Source organism: Octodon degus, unplaced genomic scaffold (assembly GCF_000260255.1).
Source record: "Octodon degus isolate 3935 unplaced genomic scaffold, OctDeg1.0 scaffold00102, whole genome shotgun sequence".
Taxonomy (NCBI): domain Eukaryota; kingdom Metazoa; phylum Chordata; class Mammalia; order Rodentia; family Octodontidae; genus Octodon; species Octodon degus.
In genome coordinates, this window is record NW_004524678.1 from 316,776 (window position 1) to 341,032 (window position 24,257).

At 48.5% G+C, this 24,257-nt stretch overlaps 1 protein-coding gene across 3 annotated transcripts in view; it reads right to left on the reverse strand.

The window, feature by feature from the left end:
- Window positions 1-24,257, reverse strand: part of Samd4a (sterile alpha motif domain containing 4A) — a 221,918-nt gene that overhangs the window by 39,553 nt on the left and 158,108 nt on the right. For 2 of the 3 annotated variants that reach the window (XM_004638734.2, XM_023723711.1), the window contains exons 3-5: window positions 12,083-12,346; window positions 2,468-2,577; window positions 141-227 (exon numbers count right to left, since the gene is read on the reverse strand). In XM_004638734.2, coding sequence (XP_004638791.1) covers window positions 141-227; window positions 2,468-2,577; window positions 12,083-12,346 — 461 coding nt within the window. The remainder of the gene's footprint in view (window positions 1-140; window positions 228-2,467; window positions 2,578-12,082; window positions 12,347-24,257) is intronic. The other variant, XM_004638735.3, reaches the window with a different exon arrangement.

The window sequence follows — 24,257 nt, forward strand, 5'->3', positions numbered from 1 at the left end:
AAAAAAAAAAAAAAAAAAAAAAAAATCACTTTCAGTTTCTGAAGGAAGCCATGGCTAAAGACGCTCTCCACTGGCAATTTTCCTTGGCCCACTTTCTCCTTATGAAGGTACGAATGTTCCCTCGCCCACTGATAACTTACCCTTTCCAGGGATTTCAGGAGGTTCTGTCTTTCTTTGAGCTTCTGAATACTGATGACGATTTTGTGTCTTGCTCCTTTGGTAACATTCTGTAATTAAACATGAGTTCTGTTCACAAATTTCCTCTTTTTTTTTTTTTTTTTTTGGCGGTACCGGGGATTGAACTCAGGACCCTGCACTTGCCAGGCAAGCGCTCATTCTACTGCGCTCTCTCCCCGGCCCACAAATTTCCCTGTAAGAGCCAGCTCAGTCTTTCAGCAGCTACCAGGACTTGGCGTGTCCTTGGTGCTCTGCAGGCTGGCGGTCTGCAAGCATCGATCTCTTACCGCCACAAACCTCTTCTTGCTAAATTCTTACTCCATCTGGCTAAAGCTTTGCCTGGGTCTTTTGCGTGTGACTTTTGGGACAGTGAGCGACAGAAGAGCCAGCTATTTTACTGAGCATGAACTTTCTTCAGTCTCTTCAAAGAGAATTTGGGGTCACAGGCACCTCTCCTTTCACCTCCATCATTGAAGCCCCTCTTGGTTCCCCTCAAACCTTTTTATGCATCTTCAGGAAATAGGAAGCCTAGCCAAGGCTATGTAGGTGTCATAAGGCAGGTGAGCTCTCTTAGTTTAACAGCCCTCTTTTGTTTGTAGGAGGAAAACCAGAATAGAAAATGACCCCTAATTCAGCCCCTAATTCAGCCCCTAATTCAGCCCCTAATTCATTCACTCATCAGTTCAGGTCAGTGCTACGGGTCACAGGCGAGAGTTGTAGATTGTACCTCCTTAACCGTGAGCCTCAGGATGCCAGGAGACCCTAGTTCACTGTGGACACTAAAGGTCCCCTAGTAGAGGGTCCTTTTTCTGATCAGCCCTCTGATAAAAACTTCTGGGAAACTCTTGCAACCATCCCAGAGATTTTTTTAAGTGGGGAGAAGGATGAGAACAGCAGCAGCATTTCCCTTAATTAGAATAATTAAGTGTCAAGCAGTGAATGAGTCCACTCTCTGCAATTCTGTGGTGTATTTCCATTTCACCCCAACTTTGGACTCAAATGAATTAAACTACTCTGGGAGGTTGGTGCCAGCCCCTGGCTTTGCCCACTGGATTCCTTGTTTCTTCTCAAGTTGAACAACTGATGACTTAGATTTTTTTTCCCTTTAACTCCAACCCAAACACAAACACCCTCTTAAAAATGGTTCTCATCCATCCCTGAGATCTCAAGCAGTGGCCGAGATGCAAAAAGCAATGGGGGAAACCTTAGGAAGTCGGAACCGGCGCCTTCATTCGCAGAGAATGTGCATGAGTCTGGGCTCTGTCTCGCCCTCGGCACTGGTACTCAGCCAGGGTGCTGAGGTCAGTCGAGGCTACGGAAGCAGCAGGGAGAGCTGGAGCTCTGAGCAGAGCAGGCCTCCGGACCAGCCCTACCCCAAAGGTACACACTTCCCTTCCTGCAGGGGAATATTCTTAGCCCCTTTCAACCACCAGTTCTTTAAAAATCACTGCTCAAAGGAAACTGAGGTCAACCTGAAGCATGCAAATAGCACTTTAAACAAGGACGAAGGGGATGTTGGTCAGCTCAGGGTACCGAGCTCAGCGTGGCAGGAGACAAAGTTTAGGGCGTGGCAGACCTGGCCTTTGACATCATGCTTGAGCCTTAGGAGGGAGGAGGGACTTTGTCCTTTAAGGGCATGCAGGAGGGAATGAAGTCTGAGATGTGGGAAAATCTCATTTTTTTTTATTTTTTATTTTTTTAGAGCAGAATATTTATTGGGGGAAAGAAAGCTTCTGTCCGAGAGAGGGACAGAAGAGGGACCTGAGCGGGTTACCCCAGAAATCTCATTCTTAATCATGGCTGTATGCTGTATGCAAGGTGGCTAGAAGAAAACCAATATTCTAATTTATTCCAATCTTTTGACTAAGGTTGGGCTGGATGTAAAGTGGAAAAAGCACTAAGGCATGTCTGGGGCCTGGCCCAGGGCCTCCAGGACCAGTCTGGTTAGAAGTTAACTGGTAAATGACCAGACTGGACAGAGGACAACGGAGCTGTCCACACTTAGGCAAGTTCTGGGGAGTAGCAAGCTGGAGACCCTGACCTTCGGGGGTGTTGGCCCAACACCAATTCTTCCAGGAGAATCCACAGACCCCGCAGCAGCCTGAACTTGCTTAGATTTGGTCTCGTCCAAGCACTTGCTTCCCCAAGCCTCTTCCCTACAGTCACCTGTGTGGCCTCGTCTCCTATTGCACCCGTGGGCAGGAGCTCAGCCTCAGCCACCTCGGCTACACCCCGCTCCTGCCAGTCCCCAGAACAAGGTGGGTGCAGCTGGCATGGGGCCTGCACGTACCTGAGCCTCCAGCTGGCACTCGGTGAGGGCCATCATCTCCTCGTAGGTCATCTGCGAGAACAGCGCAGCGTACTTGTGCAGACGCAGGCTCTTCAGCCAGGCCGGAACATCTGGGGCGCAAAAGGCGCAAGAGATGGGGAAGAAGAGGCATGACGGGAACAAGAGGCAGGGACCAAAGGTATGCGAAGAGAGAGGCAGGAAGAGGAGAGACAGCGAGGAACAAAAGGCGATGGTAGGAAGAAGAGAAGAAAAATTCATTAGTATTTCACTTCAATACCTGATGACAAATCTTGGGCTGACCCTGAGCTCCCCACGGGTGGGCTTTTTCATTCTACTTCAGACCAGGGGTTGTTAACTCGGTCCATAGGTTCCCTGGAATTCTGCATAGTTTACTGGGCAAGTGTCACCCGCAGGTTTTCCAAGAAGCTCAGAGGGGCTCGTGGCCATGACAGGTTTGGTGGTATCACTTCCTCACTGACTTGGCAAGGACTGACTTAGATGTTGACTGGGCCCGATCGGTACATCTCCGAATGACAGGCGCAACGATGCAGACCTCAGGCAACAGGGGCACCCACGAGTGGAGTGACCGGACTTGGGCCTCCCTAGGCCCCAGTGGGTGTAGGGCACCCTGGATCCCAGCACTGGCTCTTTCATGGGCGTCTGACTGTTCCTCCAAGCTACAGGATGTGGATGGCATTTTGATTTTTTGCTTGGAAGTCAACCAAAAGTATACTACAACTTGAAAGGTCCAAAGATTGGCCAAGCCAAATGATACTAGGAATTCTAAAGCACATATGAAATAAATCCCAAGAAACCAGAGTTAAGGAAGAGGAACTGAATCTGAAAATCCACAGAATTATTACCTTGCTGTGTACAAACAAAACGAAGCCTGTGCATAACTTTTAAGTCACTTTCAAAGCTGTAAGATCTTTGAAAAGTTCCCAGAATCATTCTGTGTACTTCTGGCCTCTTTTAGAGATGGCAACAGTATCATTAAACCCGAATCACAGGACAATTAGGCAGTGGAATGCAGTCTAGAACCCCTGTCTGCCGAGTCCCAGCTTCTCTTCTACATTGTATCAATTTTCATAAAACGAGGACTCAACAGGACAAAGCTGCAGAGCCTTGGAAGTGTCGTGCATGCTTTCTGTGAAGTATTATCTCTTACCAACCGTGTTGATTGTGAGAATCCACATTACTGATTGCTAAGTGTTTTATTCTGAGGCATCAATGAACCACACACACTGGAAAGCAGGCAAGAGCCTTCTGATTTTTCATTGTTGAGTGTAGGTCCTTGGCAATGAGGGAAGACACCTAACCAACTCTGGAATCAGGCTGTGCCTCTCGGACTAGGGAACGTAGTAGGAAGAGCTCCAGCGATACCATGACACAGGAGGGGCTGTGGGCCTGCTGGGGTTCTTTCATGAAGGCCAAATTGTGGGGAAGGATTGCTACCCAATTTGAGTTAGACATTTGATGGCATTTTAAGAACAGGTTCAGTTATGTCAGGCTAGAAATCACTTCATTTTGTGCTCGGAAGCCTTTTAATCTACTGTGACCAAAGGGAGTCCCAGAGGGGCCATCATTCCCTTACCTGTGGGCAACTTAGATACAGTTGGATCAGGAGCCTGAGGCACAGCCACTCCGAGGCTGGTACTTGCCCTCCCGTGACACACAGCCTAGAGCTTTTCCTACCAGCCTTTCCTCTCTGCCTGAGTGTGCTTCTGTTGGAAGACGGCGCCAGCTCCAGCTTTCAGGCCAAGCGAGCATCACCGCTCCGTCACCTAATTTCACGGGAGCTAGCTGCATCCCAGGTCACTGCTCAGACAATATGCAACCGCTGGGATTCAGAGAAGTCCAGGAAGCCCGGTGCCACGCCTGCAAAGCACGCGACGCCTCTGCTCATGGAAGAGCAAAGACCAGCCCATGGACCGGACTGTCACCGAGTACCCTCGAGCTCAGCCACAAAATCATGGCACAAGAGGGAGTCCTGTGCCCAGAACAATGAGCTGCACATCTAAGGCGAGAATACTGAAGTTAAAATTGCAAAGACCTGAATAAATGAAAATATACCTCTAAGAAACAAAGACATTTCCATCTGATAGAAAATAAAAAAAGAAGGGTGAGGGGCAGTTCCCATGGTGGCAAGCCAAGGTCTCTCCTGTGTGACTGTTCTGACAGAGTCCCTCTTCTGAGAGGCATGGAAGAGCCTGGCTCACTAGTTTCATCAAAACACAGGTCCCGGGAGTGGGTTTCCTGGGAAAGACTCCGCCCAACCCCATGCCAGGGTGCGTTAGGCCTTCCTCAACATGGACTCCTGCTCACTCTCCTGGGAGAGGTGAGCTCCCCTGCTCCCTAGTGCAGGTGCAGGACAGCAAGCATCTCAGTGTCTGGCTCTGCCCCTCGCCCTGGCATCTGGAACTGACGGACACAGGCAAGGAAATCCCAGCTCTGAAGAGTGGAGCCCGCCAAACTTGCTGCCCTGCTTGGTGGGTAGGCACCTTCCCTGTCAGAGACGAGAGCAACACTCCAAGAGGGAACAAAAAGGAACAGCTGGAGCCACAACTACTTCAAGCCTCAGCCAGGAATTCCAGGGACTCGAAAGGCTAGGTTCTGTGAGATGTGGGCGGGGACGACCTCTGGGATGATCTCTGAAAGACCGACAACGCTCCCCAGGGCCCATCTGGCGCCCTGCTGGGTGCTCTTAGCACCACTGCAACCTCAGACCCCTCGCCCATCTGTGAGCTGTGGTTGGCTGAGGCTGGGAGGTAATGAAGGCGCACAGCCCTTCAGGGCTCCCTCCGGCAGACACCGCAGGGCACCAGTGGAGGTCCTAGAGTTGAAAGTCACTCTCCTGGGGTGAGAGAAAGACAAAGCCACTTGGCAATAGCCAGGCTGAGCTCCTTGTGGGGCGCCAGGGCACCTCCTGTGGAAGCCAGGCTTGATGAAGACGTGTTCTTGCCAGCAAGGAGCTTTCCATCCAGAAGGCTCACGCACTCCTAAGGGACAGCGGCTGCGGCACAGGGGCCGAGTCTACTCAGCGCTCCCGAGAAGCAGAGAAGCATGAGTACTTGGGGTTGCCACGGGCAGCAAGGGACAGCTTCCTGTAACCTGGAGTAGCAGCAGCTTGGAGTCCGCTGGCAAGACCGGGAAGCAGGAGCGGTGGGAACAAAGCACGGAGTGGAGAACATTGGGGCAGAGCAGGTGCTTTGGGCAATGGTGAAGGCTGGAGGGAGGGACATGCAGGCGGAGGGACCAAGACGTGAGGTGTTCAGTGAGGACAGCGGGCGGCATCTTGTGGGGGGTGAGAAAGTGCTGGAAGGTGAGCAGGAGGAGTACCATAGGGCATGTCCAAGGGGAGGCAGGCCCTCGGGGCAGGGTAGGAAAGAAGGTTAATAGGTATGAGGGCCTGGGATGACAGCACCACTCTACCCGTGTGCATTACAATGGTTCCCTGGTCCACAGCCCTCATGAAGCGCCTTCAAGGTCTTACTGCAGTCCACCCTGGCTTATCAGCTTACATCCATTTTTTATAATAGCACTGTACTTATCTTATGTTCCATATTTGCCTGCTGGCTTTTGCCACGGGGGTCATGTTTTAACTCATGCCAATTTCTGTGTCCCTTTTGGAGTCTGGCCATGTGGGGCACAGAGAGGGGCTGTGGTGTGTGTAGGGCTTGCACAGGGGCTGGGTTCCAGTGAGACCCTGGGCTTCCTTCTGTTAATGCCTACTGCAGGAATGGCTGCAAATATCAGCTCAACAAGCCATGTGGCACCCAAGTCCCAGGTGGGAGAGGGAGAAGAGGGAGAGAATGAGGGCATGGGCTGAAAGCAGGCAATGGCATCTAGAGCAAGGGCCTGAGTTTGATCCCTGGTACCACAAAGAAAGAGTACAGCCGCAGGAGAGGAACGCTCACCCAGCTTCCCCCAGAAGGTGCATGGGTGGCGCTCCAGGTACCTGCGGGTGGGAGGGCAGCTTCCCTTCACAGAGAGCCAGGCTGACTGCAAAGGCTGCCTCCCTCTTGGAGAGGCCTTTTGAGGACAGAGCAAGACAGCCAGCGGCCAGCTCCTCAGTGACGAGTAGGATGGGACTGAAGGGCAGGAGTTTAGCCACGCCACAGCAGTGGCCGAAGCTTGCCTTTGTTTCAGAGCAAATGAGCAGCCTAATGTTGTCCTGGCTTCCGGAGGAAGCCTGGGCCCTGGTTCCCTTTGCGTGGATTCTCCCCAGCATACTTTTGACCCCGAGACACAGCCAGGAGGGGCTCCATGCTCAAGGGGACCTGGATGGGTCTTGGAAGGCACAGAGCTGGGGGAGTTTGGGGGAAATGTTCATGCTGAGGCATAAAACGCAAGCACAGGGAGCAACTGTCTCTGTATTGTCCCACTCACCATGATGCCCACGAGTTCCTCTATAAGCTGCTCTGCATCACAGAACAGTGTTGTGCGTGGCGCCGGAAGCTGCTCTTGGCACCCCAGTACCTTCCTAAAAACCTCTGTTCTTGGCAAGCAGTGGACGTGACAAAAACCCCAGACCCTTAGGACCCTGAGGAAACCTAGGGATGCACTTTTCAAAGACATCCAGGATCACGACCCCCTGTGAACAGTGAGGACCCATCCATTCAGATCACCCGTTGGCACTCGGGAATACAGAAAATGGGACAGATGTGTTCAGGTAAAATGAATTCCAGACAGTACCTGGGAAGTCAACATTCAGAAAGTAATGACTAGTTTCGATGACAGCCATGCTGAAAAGTGTCCTGGACACTCCCGGAGTGGTGTCACTCCCATTCTATCATGCAGCTCTTTATGACCCTGAGAGATGCCGTAGGCACCGCCTCTCCTCCAAAGGGCTCTGACACGCTTCCTTTTCTTAAAAAGGATCTCACCTCTCAATAATTTTCTAGTCTTATTCCAAGAGAGCCTGGGGATTAAAGGTTTACCTTTCAAGAAACACCTCCGAATGTCACCCTGGCTATTTCAGCGTAGATGATTTATTTTCTCTGCTATGGAGCAAGTTTCCCCAAGTTCCTAAGAAAGAATCCTTAGGAATGGCAAACCACACACACGCAGTCCCTGGCCACCGCCATTCTTAACTTATGTGTCTGGCAAGGCTGTAGGAGCCAAGAATTCCTTCTTGTCTATTTATCATGTCCCTATGCAAACAAAACATCCATCTTGGTCCCTGCTCTATTTCTGCGCTGACTGATACCGTGTGCTGTAAGTTCGCCTAGCTGATGTTGCTTCATAACAGTGAGGAGAAGAGAACCCAGCTCCAAGCCCTCTCCTGTACACAGACAACTACCCAGGAGGAGTGGGTGGCCCTACAGGGACTACTGGGGGGCTTACACACTTCCCCTAGAATGATCTACATCTCCCCACGTTCACCGTGCCCTTGGTTCTCCCATCATCTGCTTCTCTCCCATGATCCTTTGATGTAAGGTGCCATCAAGGGTCACCTGATGTCTCAGGCAGAAACCTGGGCAGCCTTTCTTTTCCTGTATTTGGTACAGGGTCTCACTATGCAGCTCGGACTTGTAGTGGTCCTCCTGTTTCAGCCTCCCCAGCGCTGGGATTACAGGCATGTGCTACCATGCCTGCTCTTGGTGGCAGGTTGAGCAAGCCCGGGGATGGGGCTAGCGTAGCATGTGGTGCCAGGGATCAGAGTCCAGTCCCTGCACTTGCCTAAGCAGGTGCTTAGTCCACTGAGCTATCTCGCCGGCCCATGGGTAGCATTCTTGACTACACCATCACTGGCTCCATTCAGTAAGTTCCCCTGCAGCGCCTGTCACCACACTTCCGTGTCCATCGCCACTGCTGCTTGTCTGGGTCCTAACTTCATTTTCCTTCCCAATTACTGAAAAATTCTCCACCTTTCTGCTGGCCCCACACCCAGAATCCACTGTTCTGCTCACCTGGGCCTGTCTTCCACCTGGGCTCTTTCTCTAGTACACAAATCAGAGTGATTCTGCTGCACGATGTCTTTCAATTGTTGTAAGATAAAGGACAGACAGGACCCTCCTCGGCCAAACTCTCTCCTCTCTCTACTTCCACAGGGCTGCTCCTCTGTGCTGAGCATCGCTCCTTCGTGCTAACCAAGCTCGCAGATGCTTTCACTAGGAACTTTCCCTGCATCCCCTCCTTTTGAATCAGGACCCTTTTTGCTGTCTACCCTGACCCAGGGCAGGTCTTGAAGACAGCACAGCTCTGCAGCAGTGCCCTGCATTAGGTACCTGCTTGCTGCTCTAAAAGGAGTCACCCAGAGTCTGCTTGTCCAAGCCTCTCTACAGGTGTTCAAAAACTTCACTAACCTGACTGAGGACCAAGGCAAAGGCCTGAACCCTCCCTTCTCTCAGCCACATCATTCATCAACAGCCCTGACTTTCTGCATCACGGAGGATGAGATGTTGACGTGAGGGACAAGTAGGCTTTCTCCACTTCCAGACCTTCTCTGCCTTCTGGGGAAACAGGGCAGCCCAACCCTCCCCCCAAGGATGAAATAGGAACAGAGAGTGCATATTCCACCTACGTGCTGCCTCTGCAAGCGAAAGGCATCATAACTGAGTTTCAGCTCTCCCTACTTATCCCAGGGAGAGATAAGTCACAGTGAACGTTTTGGAAAAAACAAGAACAATCCAATTTAAAAACCACAATCACCATCATCAACCCAAACATGTACAGCCAGTAGCCTCCACAGGGAATGGGGCTGGGAGGAAACTTTCCTCATATTCCAGCTCACTCTCCACTCTTCTTGAGTTAGTTTTACATTGATTGGTCCACTCCATTTTTCCCTTAGTTTGAGATGCTTCCTGAGCCTGCTTCAGATGGAAGGGACAGTCAGTCTGAACTTGGAGCCAACTTAAACCATCACGGTGGGCTTTTACTGTCAAAGGAAAAACACAGCAAGGTAGGCAGATGCTATTATTCTTTTGAGGGTGGGAGCTGGTCTACCTGGGGAAGAACTTAGTGGCAGACTAGGCTGACCTCAAGAAAAAAGAAGAGGGCTAGATCAATGCATGTGAATAATAAAGAGCAAGAAGAGTTTATTCCATATTCTTGACCCAAGAGGTCCATTCCTAGTGGGCGACTGTAGCCAAGCTTGGCTAGTTGGTCTAGGTGAAAAGGCAGGAAAGCCTGAAGGTGCTATTTCGGCAAGCTATGCCTACCTGTTGGCTAGAAAGACGAATTCACACACTGAACGAAGCTCACCGATGGTGACTTTCTGTTCTTTCCCCCAGGTGTAATGTCTGGGCAAATATCTTTCCTGGAGATTTGTGGATTCATCCAAACTGTACCACAGACTCCCCGTTCATCTACCTGGGCAGTTCAAGGATGACATCCAGGACAGAGTGGACCCTACTGCCCTCTGAGATCCTGGGTCACAAGCAAAGGGTGTAGGTCCAAGAAGAAGGCCTGGCTCTATTTTTTAGAAGCTCTTCACTTGATTTTCATAGTTCCTTTCTTTACAAAAGGGTGAATTAATTTGGAAATAAAAACTAGCAACTTCTCTGAGACAAGGCAATCAAATGGCAAGCTCTTGGGAGGGCGTGTGAAAGACATGCTTCTAGGGCACCATGTTGACGAGGATGAACAAGAGTCCTTGGTGGAGGACGCGTCACAGCTGGTCGGGGAAGGGGCACAAAGGTGTAGTACACATGGGCTGTGACACTCTGGGCTGCTAATGTTTCTGGGCAGGGACCTTTCCGCTTCCTAGCTTGCCGCCTGAGCTGCAAACACACTTTCTCAACAAGTAGAACCTGTCACCATCCACGTTCCGTCAAATACTTTTTTTTTTGGCCACTTAACTCACTTTGAATTCCTATGCAATTCTTTGGGAGACGGAAATTTCAATAGGTCAAAAAAGGTAGGAATACATATTTTTGTCTGGGCACCAAATAGCCCATTTTTTGACCAAAACCTGTAAGGCTATCATATAGAAAATGTTAGATGTGCCATTTTTGTCTGTCATATTTGATTAAATGAACTCGGAGGAGACAATTCTTACTAATTCTAAGAAAGGAATCAAATACAAGTATTTATGGGCTATACCTTGAACTGTGGCACATTGGGTTACTCTTTCATTGGGCTTCCATTGGGTTACTCTCATTCACGTCTCTTAAGAAATATTTTTATCCATTTATTACCTCAAACATTTCTTGCCTGCTCACAACAAATAGATCTCTACCTCTTTTTGGAGCAAGTGAGAGGTAGACCGAGGGCCTCAAACAAAATTAATCAAAACAATGAAAAGAAAGAAAATAAAGGGAAAGGAAGGAAAGAAAGCAAATATCCAGACGTCAGACTGGGGATCAGCTTTCTTCTTGGGAGGGCTCTGCCCCAGGGTAAAGGGCCTTGCCTCAGGACCCAGGCCGGAGGCCAGGGGCTCTTCTCACAGGCACAGTTTGAACCCCTCCTGTGCTGTCTCAGACACAGGCCACTGGGGTCCCAACCTGCAAAGAAGCTGGTCGGAAGTTCCCTCAGTGACAGATGCCAAGCCAGGCCTACCAAAAGCACGGCTGGCCGAGCCTTCCCTGTAGTCTGGGACCTGGGGCTCCACTGCTGGAAACCTCATAGCACCAAACCAGGAATGGGTTCTGCTCTTTCTCCACAGTGGAGGTGCAGTCCCCTGGAAACAGTGAAGGAGGAAGAGGACAGGCGTCTCCTCCGTGCCTGCGTGACCCATGGCCGTTGCTGCCCGATATGCACCTGTGAAGACCCATTTGTGTTAGAGGAAAATGTCCCGTCACATGCCCTTCCTCAGGATCTCAACACAGAGACCACTATGAATGGGAGGCTGGTATGTGGGACGGACCCAGGTCAAAGGGCTGTGGTTTTCAGCCTGTGGCGCCAGGTGGGGGGCGCTGGTGCAGTCTCCCATGTTGATGGCCATCAGTGTGCAAGGGGAAGACGACTAGGGCAGCACACCCCAGGCTGAGTCTCTCTAGCAGAGTGTCCCCTCGGCCCTGGCGGCCCGGAGCCGGCCTGGCTCCTGTCCCTTACTGCCCATTGCTATCATCTGCCTCTGATGAGCACCTCTCCCTAAGGACCTGTAGCTCTTGAACAGCTGGAGTCTAAAAATACACAGACCGCCCCTTCGAGCCTATGAGTCTGCCTACCACAGGTGATTCGGAAATCTCTCTCTCCTGATAAGAGTCTTCAGAAGACAGGAGATTTCCAGGGACCCTTGTTTAGGCCGCACTAAGGCCTTTCTCACCTACATGCAAATCTACAGTCAGGCTTAGAATACTGTCAGTCCTTTTCGGTGAGTTTTCACGGGCCAGGCAGGGAAAAGGGCGGAGAGGTTTCTTTGGATAGCAAGGAAAAGGGGAGAAAGGAATTCTACGCTGAGACATTTAGAAAGGAAAAGAAAAATCAGATCAGTGGTTTGTGTTTTTTAGTTAGTGACAAATACCCAGCCACTGCAGCAGGGCAGGAGCCGGAGCGGCTCCACAGGCTTACGGAGGGATGAGCCGTCCCTGCTAGCCAGTGGTCTGCTGGAAGGGGTTCCAGGCCTTTTCCTGGAGGGCCAGGCTAGCAGGGCAGTTGGCAGCCACAGGCCTGGGCTCTCTCTCTCGCTGACAAAGGGAGGGACGTCGTGGTCCCTCAGTCATCACTCACCTTTCATACCACTACCTTCTTCTTGGAATGTGTTACGAGCAGTGGTCTGATCTTCTAAGTGTTCACTCCCACCACTTCCTGAAGAGGCTACACTGCTTTGTGGAGACAGGGGGGCATGATCGGAGGGGAGGCACTGGGGTCCTCTAGCTCGTAAGTCCTCATGAGACATCCATCCATGTCCTAGAGGCTGGTTTGGCACATTCATGGGTGGGGTAAGGGACACAGATCGTTTCAAAGGGCTGTGGTGTGCCTGGCCTGAGAGAACTGGAAAAAAAAAATAAAATGAAATAGGTTATTCCCCCCCCTTGAGCCTAGGACGCAGAAACCACAATAGCTTTGCACCCGAGGTACCCTAACTGCCTCATGACTCTGCCCATGGGCACAGCAGGTGGGACACAGGCCTGGCAGGGACCTTCCCTCTGGGGGGTAAAGAGGATGTTGTGTCGACCTCTCAGTGGGCCAGGTTGCTCCCAGGAGACCCGCACACCTGGCTTGGCTGGTCTATGGTATGCACCTGGCACAGCCATGTGTGCACCTGGCTTAGCCGGTGTATGGTGCGCATCTGGCTTTAGTTCTAACCTTGCAGTCAGAGTCCGCATGCCTCTGGCCAAGTGGCCATCTGCCCAAAGTGAAGAGAAGGTGCTGGACATTATTATTATTATTTTTTTTAAGCACAAACCCTGTCATGATTGGTGGTGTTAGGGAGAACTTCCTGAAACATGGGAGGCTGGTCACCATTCAGGACACAGGCAGAGCTGAGCTAGGAAGAGGTGAATTGGTGCTTCTAATCAGGGGTCAGGGAACACTTAGCTCTGAGGGGTGGCGTCAGCTTAGTGAGGGCCTCGGTACTTATATGACCTTGGGCGCAGGACAGTGACAGCTCTGGGTAAAAGGGCTGATTCTTCGGCTTGGCCTCCCAGGCTCTCGCCAAGCTGTACACTGCAAACACTTCCAGGTAACAAGGCTTTCATTCAGAAGCCTGCGGGCTCTCGGCCTGCCAGGGATGGGTTTTACCAGCATGTTCGGCCCTTCCGCACAGTGGGCAACATCTGTGCCGCCCAGGTCTTTAATTTCTTTCCCAGAAAACTAGGAAATAGCAACAAAACTCACACAACTAGCCAAATTGAATTGAAGGCATTCAAAGGAGGTATTTAACTGACATCAACACCAAGGGAGCCAAAGTTACCCTTGATTGGTTTTTCTGGGTGTGTAAAGTGACAACTTCACAAAATAAGTCTATTCATAACATTCTCTCAGTGCCAGTTCCTGACAGGTCCAGTTTATTTTGACTGCTGCTGTGCTAACATGGAATTGAGCCACATGCATTTTAAAACATTTTTCAGGGAAGCCATTAAATTCCATCTCAGGTTCTATCCCTTTCAGGGACACATTTGCTTTCTCAATTTCGGATTAGTACTTCTTTGCTGGCATTGACCTGTTTTTCAGTAGGTAGACCAGATATCCCAATGCAAAAGGCCCTGGCTTTTCATAAAACCTGCATTTCTTCTGGGCCAGCACCCTCAGAAAGACTTGAGGGGCTGATCACTGTGCCCTCTTTTAAAACAGGAAGACCAGAGTCAAGAGGTATTGCCAGAAAGTGTGTGTTGAGGCTGTCATGAGTGAGGGCAGCTGATGGTCAGTGCATAGTGACCAGGCTCCCATGTGGGTACTGTTTCCGGCCAGCCCCAGGTGGCCAGAGGGGCTGCGTTAGTGCCCAGAGATCCAAAGTACTGCAAACTTCTCTAACGAAAAAGGAAAAGAAAAGGGAGCTGCTGGGTTTAGTAGTTGTAACCTCAGAAATTTTTCATTTGAGTAAATTCTATCTAAGGCAAGGAATTATCATCTACCTTTAAAATATGCAATGGGGATACTGCTTTTTTTTTTTAATGAACTCAAATAGCTTGACTATTCATTAAATAGATGAAGAAACTTAAAAAAAATTTAATGTATTTAATACAGGGTCTACAGGGTCTCACTACATAGATCAGACTTGTAAAGATCCTCCTGTTTTCAGCTTCCCAAGTGTTGGGGTTATAGGTGCACACCACCATGCCCAATCTCAATCACTGTCTCAGCATGCCCCAGGGCGGGGCTGGCACTGCAGGCTGGGGATCAAACCCCTGACCCTGCGTCTGCCTAAGCAGATGCTTTAATCTGCTGAGCTATCTGGTTGGCCCTTATCTGAAACTTTTTTAATAGTCTCCCTGGAAAATGCATGGCTACCTGCTTGGAACAGAATTAGCAAAGGAAAAAAAGGGAAAGAAAGAAAAAGAAATAAGTAAAAAAAGCAGCAGCAGCAAAAATGAAGAGGGATAGGCAGATGCGGCGGCTGGGGTTCAGTCCCCGGCGTGCTGTGCCAGCCCTGCCCCCAGAGCGTGCTGAGAAGGGGATTGAGACTGGGCGTGGGGGCGCACGTCTGTAATGCCAGCGCTTGGGAGGCTGAACACAGCCGGATCACAACGAGTCCGACTTACACAGTGAGACCCTGCAGACTCTGTACTTTAACACACACACACACACACACACACACACACACACACACACACACACACAAATAAATAAAATGAAGAGGGTGGCCAAGAAGAAGAAAAGCCAGACATTCAGAAAGTCTGTTTTATGACTGTCTCTGTGTTTGTATAAAATCAGGCAGACCTGTTCGGGGCTGGGCTGAGCAGGGGGCATTTCAGAGTGGGTATCAGCTTCCTGGCCCCTTCTGCGACCATTTCAGATGATCTGGTGGGGGCGCTGTGTGGGGCTAGCCAGATGTGCCCTGAGTGGAAACTGGGGTCCCTCCTCCAGCCTCTCGAAACTGTAGAAATGGCTTTGCCAAGAGGGTCCACAGCTCTGTGCGGGCGGAGGCCTCGGTCCTAGCTGTTGCGGGTACCAACTGTACCGACAGCCGCGGGTGGTGACTGCTAGGCTGGTCCTCACCGTTGGGTGCTGAGAAGAACATCAGGCACAGGCAGCAGCTGGATGCCACGATGGAATGAAGCCAATGTTCTTCTTTCCACCTAAGGTTTTCTGAAAATCGCTCCTTTCCCGCCACCATGGAAGTGCGTCCTTAGGGAGGCTGCCACTGGCTATTGAGATGCGGAACTAAATATTTATTGAAATTAATGGGCTTGAGGGCTGGCCAAAGAGTTCACTGGATTAAGGCACCTGCAAGCAGGTGCAGGGGCTGGGGTTCGATCCCCAGCCTGCTGTGCCAGCCTTGCTCCTGGGGTGCGCTGAGATAGCAATTGAGACTGGGTGTGGTGGCGCAACCCTGTAATCCCAGCTCTTAGGAGGCTGTAAACTGGCAGATCACAATGAGTCTGATCTAGTAGTGAGACCCTGAACACCCTGTAGACCTTCCTCCCCCCCCCCAAAAAAAAAAAAAAAGAAGAAAGAAAGAAATTAATGGGTTTACAGAGATTGGTGCATAGGGACCTAGCTGTGCCAGGTAGAACTGTTTAAAAAACATTTTCCTGAGCTTAACTGATGTCACAGGTCATAGGGCAGGAACTTGACTTCTTTCTCTAAAAATAACAACAAAAAATTAATTGTACCTGAGGCGCCACAGCCATTTCTCAATGATGTTTTATCAAAGGCTCCACCTGCTTTACATGAGTAGGAGCCTATTGGTTCCTACAGCTGTCACCACACTCAGGACTGTCTCCTTGAGCCACTCTGAGAGCAAGCAAGCAGCACTCCTGGCACCGAGCTTCTTCGGGGCAGTGAGAATTAGAGCCAGGGTGAGCATCACACCTGGGTTAAAGGCAAGTCACTTGGGCAGATGTGGCACTCCTCCAAAAAGAAACAGTCCCGGGCCGGCACAGGTTGTCCTCATGGGTGGAGGCTGCAGCAGGTGACAGGTGCCTGCCAACAGCGCCACTTGGGGTGCAGAGAGTGGTGAGCATGAAGCTGATTTTGGTGTCAGCTATTGTTCGAGAGTGATTTGTTTAGACAGCAAGCAGGAGAGGAAACAATGAGTGGCCTGGGTGGAAGAAGTTGCAAGAAAATGGGCCACCCTGTTGTGCAGCTAATGAGGGGACCAGACAGAGGTCGGGTGCTCGTGCCCACGGTCATCCTGCTGCTGCCTTTTCTATTGTCGTTGAAAAAACACTCATCTGAAGTGGTGACACATAGAAAGTGGTGTGGACACGTGGTGGGGGAAAGGAATTCCCTATGCACCAGGAGGAAGAAACAGCTGAAAGACTTCTGAGAAGCTTTTTAGCTGCGGTTGCTGCCCCAGAGTGATTCTGGCCAAGGGCTTTTGGATGCTCCAGCTTGTTGATGGCCGTGTTGTTGCCAACAGCTCATGGCTCCGTTAGACATCAGCAGCCCCACAGTAACATTCAAGTGCTGCGGAATTAGGGAGATCAGAAACTGGCAGGCGCCAGCAGAACCAGGGTCCCAGATTCATACTGCATGTGTGGCTGTTACAATGGCATGGTCGGAGGGACGGCTTATTTCAGGATGGATTTGTTATATCCCAAATCATCTGTACATGGCCCAGGGAACAGAATTGTGCCTTTTTTTTGAACAAATGAAACTAATTCTTAGTATTGGAGATAGTACACATTCAATATTGCTTATATTTTTAGAAATCTCTATGAGAAAATTCAAGTCCCTCTATGTAGGTCTTCTTAAGTACCTCATTAGGACACCATCATTTTGGGAACATTTATAAATTCAAGTGACCTAGAAGTACACAATAAGTATTAAGTCTAACTGAAATATGAAAAAAGCAGCCAGAAATAATCTTGCTGTGGCAGTTGAGCAGTGAGTGGGGTAGAAACACAAAGGGTCTTACAATTGGGTGATAAACGTGGTTTTACTCAGGGCAGTCAACCTTTCTAACCTTATAATTTCTTCTTTTTCATCTCCCTGTATGTTTAATGAAAGCCCTTTCAATACATTTTTAGGGAAAATACGATACCTGGCTCTAGATCTGTTCTTTTAAGTATTTTCTTAAAAACCTAAAATCAGATTGCATTCTCATTTCCCCTGACCAATGTTGCTTTGATTTTTTTTTTAAATCTATTTATTTATTTGGTACAGGGTCTTGCTATGAAGCTCGGATTCATAGTGATCCTCCTGCCTTAGCCTCCCCAGAGCTGGGATTGCAGGCATGTGCCACCACGCCTGGTTTGGGGCCAGCACAGTGCGCCTGGGGTTCTGGGACCAGCATGGCATGCAGTACCAGAGATCAAACCTGGGTCCTCGCATTGCCAGGCAGGCACGTAGACTGCCAAGCTATCTCCCCTGCCTATACTTTGATTTTCAATTATTGAGATAAGGTCTAGATAGACTTTCGGAAAGAATGCTCTTTGAAGAAAATTAAGTAGAACTACCTTCTAATATGAGAAATACCAGAGTTTGTAGGTAAAGGGAGGTTTGGGAGGCTGGACCAACATCTCCCTGGTTCACTGGCAGGTGAAAGATGACACGTCATTGTAAAAGTGATTTAGGGAGGCCATCAGTCTGCTTTTTTCACCAAATCTGACACACAAGTTTCTTTTCTTCAGCACCAGGAATCAAACTCAGGACCTTGTACTTACCAAGCTGTGCTACTGAGCTATCTGCCCACCACCCCTGAACTAACTTCCATGAGATCTTTCAAAGGTCACTGCATACTTCTGTGCTCTCCTTACATTGACAGACTGAACACAACTTGCACTTTAAAAACTACTATCCGTGTAGATTTTTCACTCCTTAGATGCAGAAGCCTCTTGAAAGTTTAATTCAGTAATTTCTGAACTGTGAGCTATGAGTCACTGGGTAGCGGCAAAGACCTGCAAATCCATGTGCACACCACGCCTTGTTAGTTGGAAGAAATATTGTGTTATGAGTGAATTTTATGTGTATGTAGACAATATTGACATTCATAGGAGATAAATTATAAACTATAGATACATAAATTTGAATACATTAAGATCTGCACTAAATGCACAGGCAGTTTTTGATCAGCAGAGCTGAAGTATGATTACTGTTTGAATGGGGATCCCAGTGTTTAAATATGAATTATAAACTCACCTGATCCCTCTGTGCTATCAACCTAGTGCCCTAGAGATGGGCGCTGCTCTTTATTATAAGCCGCAGGCGGCCTCAAGAGTGTATGTGCTGGCTTTGGCTTCCCTTTGTAGGCTGCCTCCTCAAATCCAAGCCTGCCATGACATCTCTGAGCTACCTCTGTGTCCCCACGCATCTTTAGGTTTAATGTTTTATTGTTGAGTCTAGGATCTGGGCTGCTGAAGCTGTTAGAAATTTGACTTCCTTTTGAGTAAAGGGATGAAATAACCTGATATTCTTTTTTTTTTCTTCCTTTTTTATGTATTTACTACAAGGTCTACAGGGTCTCATTACACAGATCGGACTCATAGTGATCCTCCTGTTTCCAGCCTCCTAAGCATTGGGATTATAGGCATGCACCACCATACCCTGTCTCTGTTGTGGCTCAGCACACCCCGGGGGCAGGGCCTGTAGGGCAAGCCGGGGATCAAACCCTGGTCTCTGCATTTGCCAAAGCAGGCACTTTAATCCCTGAGCTCTCTGGATGGCCCTAGCCTGATATTCTTAATATGGCCTTCTTCCACTAAGCCAAATAATTTATGGCTTCATCATCACCTCCTATGCATACAACCCCATAGAGGTAATTCGAAACTTTAACATTTGTTTGGTCTACATTTTCAACTCAAGATGTTGCCTTTCTCATGGGGAAAAAAAAATGCATGGTTAGATTTTTAAACTTCCAGATGATCATGTGATGGAATTCAACCTAGTAGCTGGCACAAGTAAAAATTTGTAAAAGTCACTCTAATTGATGGGTTTGAAAAGGCATGAAACTTGCAAAGAATGAGACCACACATTTTACATTCTTTTAAAATATTAACTTAAGTCTTCTTTCCTGCAAGAGAAGGTGCTGGCATGTTCCCTGTGACTCGGGTGACACATGCCATGTGTCCCCTTACTTGTATAAAAGCAGGGTAGGAAGATACCTTAGATGTTACAAATGGTGTACTTTAATAATAACTCCTAGACTTGCTTCCAAATTTAGAAATATCTGTAGAACATTGGCTGGAAACACCAACGTAGGGGCTCACAGAATATAATTCTTAAGTTTTGCTGCAGGACATGCTTGATACTTGGCAAATGGAAGAGGAAAAAGCTCAAGTCATGGGAAGCTGCAAAAAGACTATTGTTTCAAAGGAACTGGAGCAAGGAGGAGTGCTTGTGCAGGATCCCTGAGGTTCGGGCCTGTTTGTCAAGCATGATCAGGTTCCATCCTGCGAATTTCTTCTGGGAACACTGGCTCCTCCTGAGCAACTGAGAACCACTACTGAAGTTTTCAACTCAAAGGAGAGAGTGCTGGTAGCATTACTTGCATGAATAATTCTAGGCATTTACTTAAAAAAAAAAAAAAAAGTAAAAAACAAAAGAAAGCCAATATTTAAGCAAGGATCAGTGGTGAAATGCCATTAGACCCCGGATTCCTCTTCTTCGGTGGGTTTTTATGGTGCTATCAGCAGCACTCTGCGGCCCTGTGGTGGGCATCCTTGGGGGAAGAACAGATTAATAGCAACGGAAGAATACATTTTGAAAAATACAAACCAGAGTATTTTATCAGTGACGTCATGCAAAAAAATATGTATCTATAAAACACCAGTCATGTTGACGGTCAAAGACAGACTTGTGTGAGTAGGGGGAGGCGAGAAGGAGAAAGGGGAGAATTAATTATTGAGGTTAAAGGTCACATGCTGTGCAATCATTGCATGAGGAAAACATTACAGGCCAGTCTGGAAGGTTAAAAGCCTCAACTGTGCATGCTTGCTCTCTGCCTCTCGTTCAGAAGTTTGCAAAACCAGAGCTCAGAACATCTGGACTCCAGAGGATGATCCCCCTACACAGCCTTCGACTCCACCTCATTCTAGGGGAGACGAGAGAACATGTTACAAAGCCCAGATGTGGCTGGTGGTTGCAGGGCCCCTGAAAGGCCTGAAGGGGAAGCCTCACGCTTTCTGTGGAGGGAAAGTGTTTACTTTCCCATGCGAACTGAACTGAACTGAACCAAACTGAACCAAACCAAACCAGGACTCTAAAAGATGAGAGAACTACAGACAGACAGCATCCATCCCAACAAGGCTGGGAAGTATATGTGGCTACATCTCTTTCCCCATGTAATTAAAATGAAAATGTCGTGGTGTGGCGACAGTTCCTGAGAAGCCTTTGCAATGCCGCAACTCCCTGTCACTGGTGTCAGTTCTTATTACCTTCAGACGGCTCAGCCTTTGGGCAGAGGAAAGATGTGTGTTCCTGCCTTCACAGTATCACTTAAACGCTGGGCTTTTAAGAAATAAATTAGAATGTTTCTGGCAGACTTTTATTACTGCATTAATCTCGGGTACATTTCATTTGTCCTCTTTTGTCAGTTTCTATAATGGCAAAACTCGGTGGCATCCAGGAGAAAATCTATTTTAGATAACTGCTGTTTGACTTCACAGCATCATGATTTATGAAATAGGTGAGACAAGCCAATATATACTTTTTATAGAAATCAGTAGAATCTCATTCACAAGTTTAGATTCAAATCAAGTGGTCCTAAAAAGAAAATTTCCATGTTCTCTTTCCATTCTATCAAAACCAGGGACATCAACAATGGAAGCAAGGCGACACCATTAAAGCAGATGGCTGCACCAATTCAGGCTCCTGGACATTCTGTTAACTTCTGCACTGTTTCTTTGCTTGTCTACAGCTCTACCTACGTGCATTTAATCCTTAGCTCTGTTCGTGAATTTCTACCCACATGGAAGTCCCAGGATGGATTGAGTCAGAACTGCGGCATTGATTCATTCTGTCTATGACTTCAAGAAAGCAGTGGAGATCAGCGAGTGGCCAGGAGTAGATTTGAGCAGGTTTTTCCTTTAAAGTTTTCCAATGGAACTGTCAAAAATGCTCTAGTCACTGTATTCAGGGAAGAGAAATAGTAGAACAATTCAGATAGCTGATACCTAAAACCTCTCACTTATGCTTTTCTCCAAAGATGACCCTGGAGTTCCAGCTGGTGTTCCGTCAGCTTGCACACCCACCCAGGAGGCCCTTCTCCTCTGTGGCACTGAGGAACAAACCCAGGGCCTTCTCACTGAGCCACCTCTTCCACCCTTGTTTTATTTTCTATTTTGAGACAGGCTTTCAGTAAACTACTAAGTCGTCCAGGCTGGGCTCAAACATGAGGTGGTGATCTAGCCTCTCCGCTTCCCAGGGTGCTGGGATCCCGGGTGTGTGCCACCACACCCAGCTCGGGAAGCACTTCTTAGATTTAAGGAACACAACATCCACCCCATGCTTAATAGCTCCCAGACTGCTACTGAGGGTGGGGACTGGCAAAGCAATCCAAGCTAGGAACTGCAAATAGCCTGGGGTTTTATGATGGAGCAGTCAAGACCCTCCCAGTGCATCCGTCCCAAGGCCATGGCCCAAGTCACCGAGCAAATCATCAGGGTATCTTTTTATACCTTGTCACCGCGGGCAAGGCTCATCAAGAGAAGAAGTGGGTCAATTGCTTGAAAGAAGCCAGCAATTTAAAGCTGCGTCCAGCTCCTGTCTGGAAATGAACCACAGGCAAAGTCTTGGCCGCCTGTGGAGCTTAAAGGCTTCCACATAAGAGGGAAGGTGACTCACGCGGTGGCAGCGCCAATCAGGCAAGGCCCAGCATCATCGTGACGCCCAAGTCCTGCTGCCACTTTGGGCCCAGTGGCCAAGCAGGTGACTAGAACTAGGACTTCTGTGAGCCTGAAAACACTAAACTTCACCTTGATCAAACAACGACCCTCTTCTTTTCTCTCTAGCATTAAGAAGGGGTTATAAATAATTAGGAACGTATTACACAGTCCTGACTAATTCTTAACTTAGCTCCTCCAAAAAGAGGAAAATGAGAGGTTCCCAACAAGGCGCTAGGCAGGCAATTTCCTGATTAGGGAATTGGTTCTTGTTTTCATTAAAGCATTCAATCTAAATGTCAAATGTAACAATAACATGTAAATGACCACTCAAAAAAAAAAAAAAAAAAAAAAAAAAAAACCCTACCATTTGAGCTTACACTGCTAATTAGCTGATTTTTTTTTTTTTTTTTTGTTCTTGTTAATTAAGAGAAATTGGATGGTTTAGGCCCTCCTGGCTTCTTGATTGCATCTGATTGAATCACCAGGCAAGTACGTTACTGAGGCTCTGTGCATCCCACTTGCAGATCTCGCTTCACCTACATCGTCTTCCCCAGTTCTAAGCTGTCACAACCTGACCCTGTGGGTGTTGGAACACGCTCAAGTTGGTACTGCGTTTGTACAATTGATTTACTGCGGTCTGTAATTACACACAACGATTGAAAGTTTTGACTTCACGCTGCATTTTTCATTTATACCACCCCATTCTTCCCTAGCCCAGAGAAACTGCCTTTACGCAACTGCCCTCCCCACATCTCCCTGGGGATTATAAATCAGTCTGCAATAAAAGACTCAGCACGCAGGCCCGTTGCAGTGTGAGGGCACGAATCGAACAGCTTTCACTTCTTATTGGGTGCGAGACGGAGAAGGCTGTCTGGAGCCGTCAGACCCAGGCAGCAAGCGGAACGGGTCACGTGGGTGAGCGCAGGGACTGGGCCGAGGTTGGGGCTCCCTGTCTGTTGCTGGGCTGCCCCTCCCCACTCAAAATGGGATGCCTGTCTGTGTGCGTTCATCTGTTACCTGTCTACACTCGCAAATGCGCCCACCTGCACCAATCTATTTGTAACTCCGAAATCAATACTTGCAGCATTTCACAGCCATTTCTAGAAAGAACAGTTGTAAAAGTTTGAGTCACTACATAGCACTCTGGATGAATTTAAATAAAGTGAGCTTGACCTTGGTTCAGCTCTTACGCTGCAAACCGTCCTTTTGTGCTCCATTTGGTAGATGCCTATTTTTCCAAAAAATTTCCCATTTTTCGTGGTGCTTTCACTATTTCAAATGGTCCCCAAAAGGCAGCGCTGAGGGCAGTGCCACCTACGTCCCTCCGTGCAAGAAGGCTATGGCTGCCTGAAGTGTCAATGCCCTGTGAGTCCATTTCTGTGTGTATCATTTAGTGTGTCAATACATAGTAACCATATTTAAACAGAAACCTATGATGCCACTCTACGTACTCGTTGGCTCATGAAGATGGCTCATGAAGATGTGTTCAGAACGTAGGGGAAGCTAACCTTGTCCTTCCCCACCTAGAAAGGGCTTCAGCATTTGCAGCTTGATGGCTTGCGGCAAAACCCCCCTCTGGTGCATGCTCAGAATGGACCGCACCTCAACACCAATTTAGTAGGCAACTACAGCTGAGGGCACCCACGGAGTCTGTCTTTCTGCCTCAGGCTACTCCCTCGCACTGATCATTCCAGACCTCTGAGGTCAGCTGCCGGAGTGACCTTTAACAACAAACTTCCAATCGCCACTTCTCCAATCAACCAGAATCTTTTTTTTTTGTATCGGGGGTCGAACTAAAGATAACCTTGCACTTGCTAGGCAGGCACTTATGCTACTGAGCTACCTCCCTTCCACTTGTATCTTGATTGCTCACCCAAATGACACCTGAGAAGGTGCTTCTGGAGAATTCATAGACACCCATGTTCCCCCTTGGCTAGGAATCTCTGCTCTTTATGGTCATTTGCACTGGTGCTAAGGGAGAGGAGAGAGGATTTCTGATTGTGAACCAGCTGCAGAAACCCCAGGACACACGAGATGGCATATATAAGATAAAGTTAAAAAAAAAAAAAAAGAAACCTCAGAACACACTTCCTCTTCATCTGATTGACAACTGAGTGACAACAAGACAAAGAAGTTTTGCAGGACTGGCACAGCTGGGAGTCTTGTCAGAAAGGCTGACTCCCCAAGGCCTCCCGAATCGGATCTGCCTTTCAGCGGGACTCCAGGAGGTCTATGTGAACATTGAAGTTTAGGGCACACCAGTGACACACCTAACTTTTTATACTTGGTGGCTTGTATTCTTGATGTTGGGTAGGTTTCCACTTACACCAAAGCAGCCTGCAAACATGAGAGGAACTTGGGATTTGAATCAGAATTCACATGACACTTTTGGGCCTCCGTTTCCCCCAGTGGTAGGTAGCAAAAGGCAACCTCATGAGATTATTATTATTATTATTATTATTATTATTATTTTT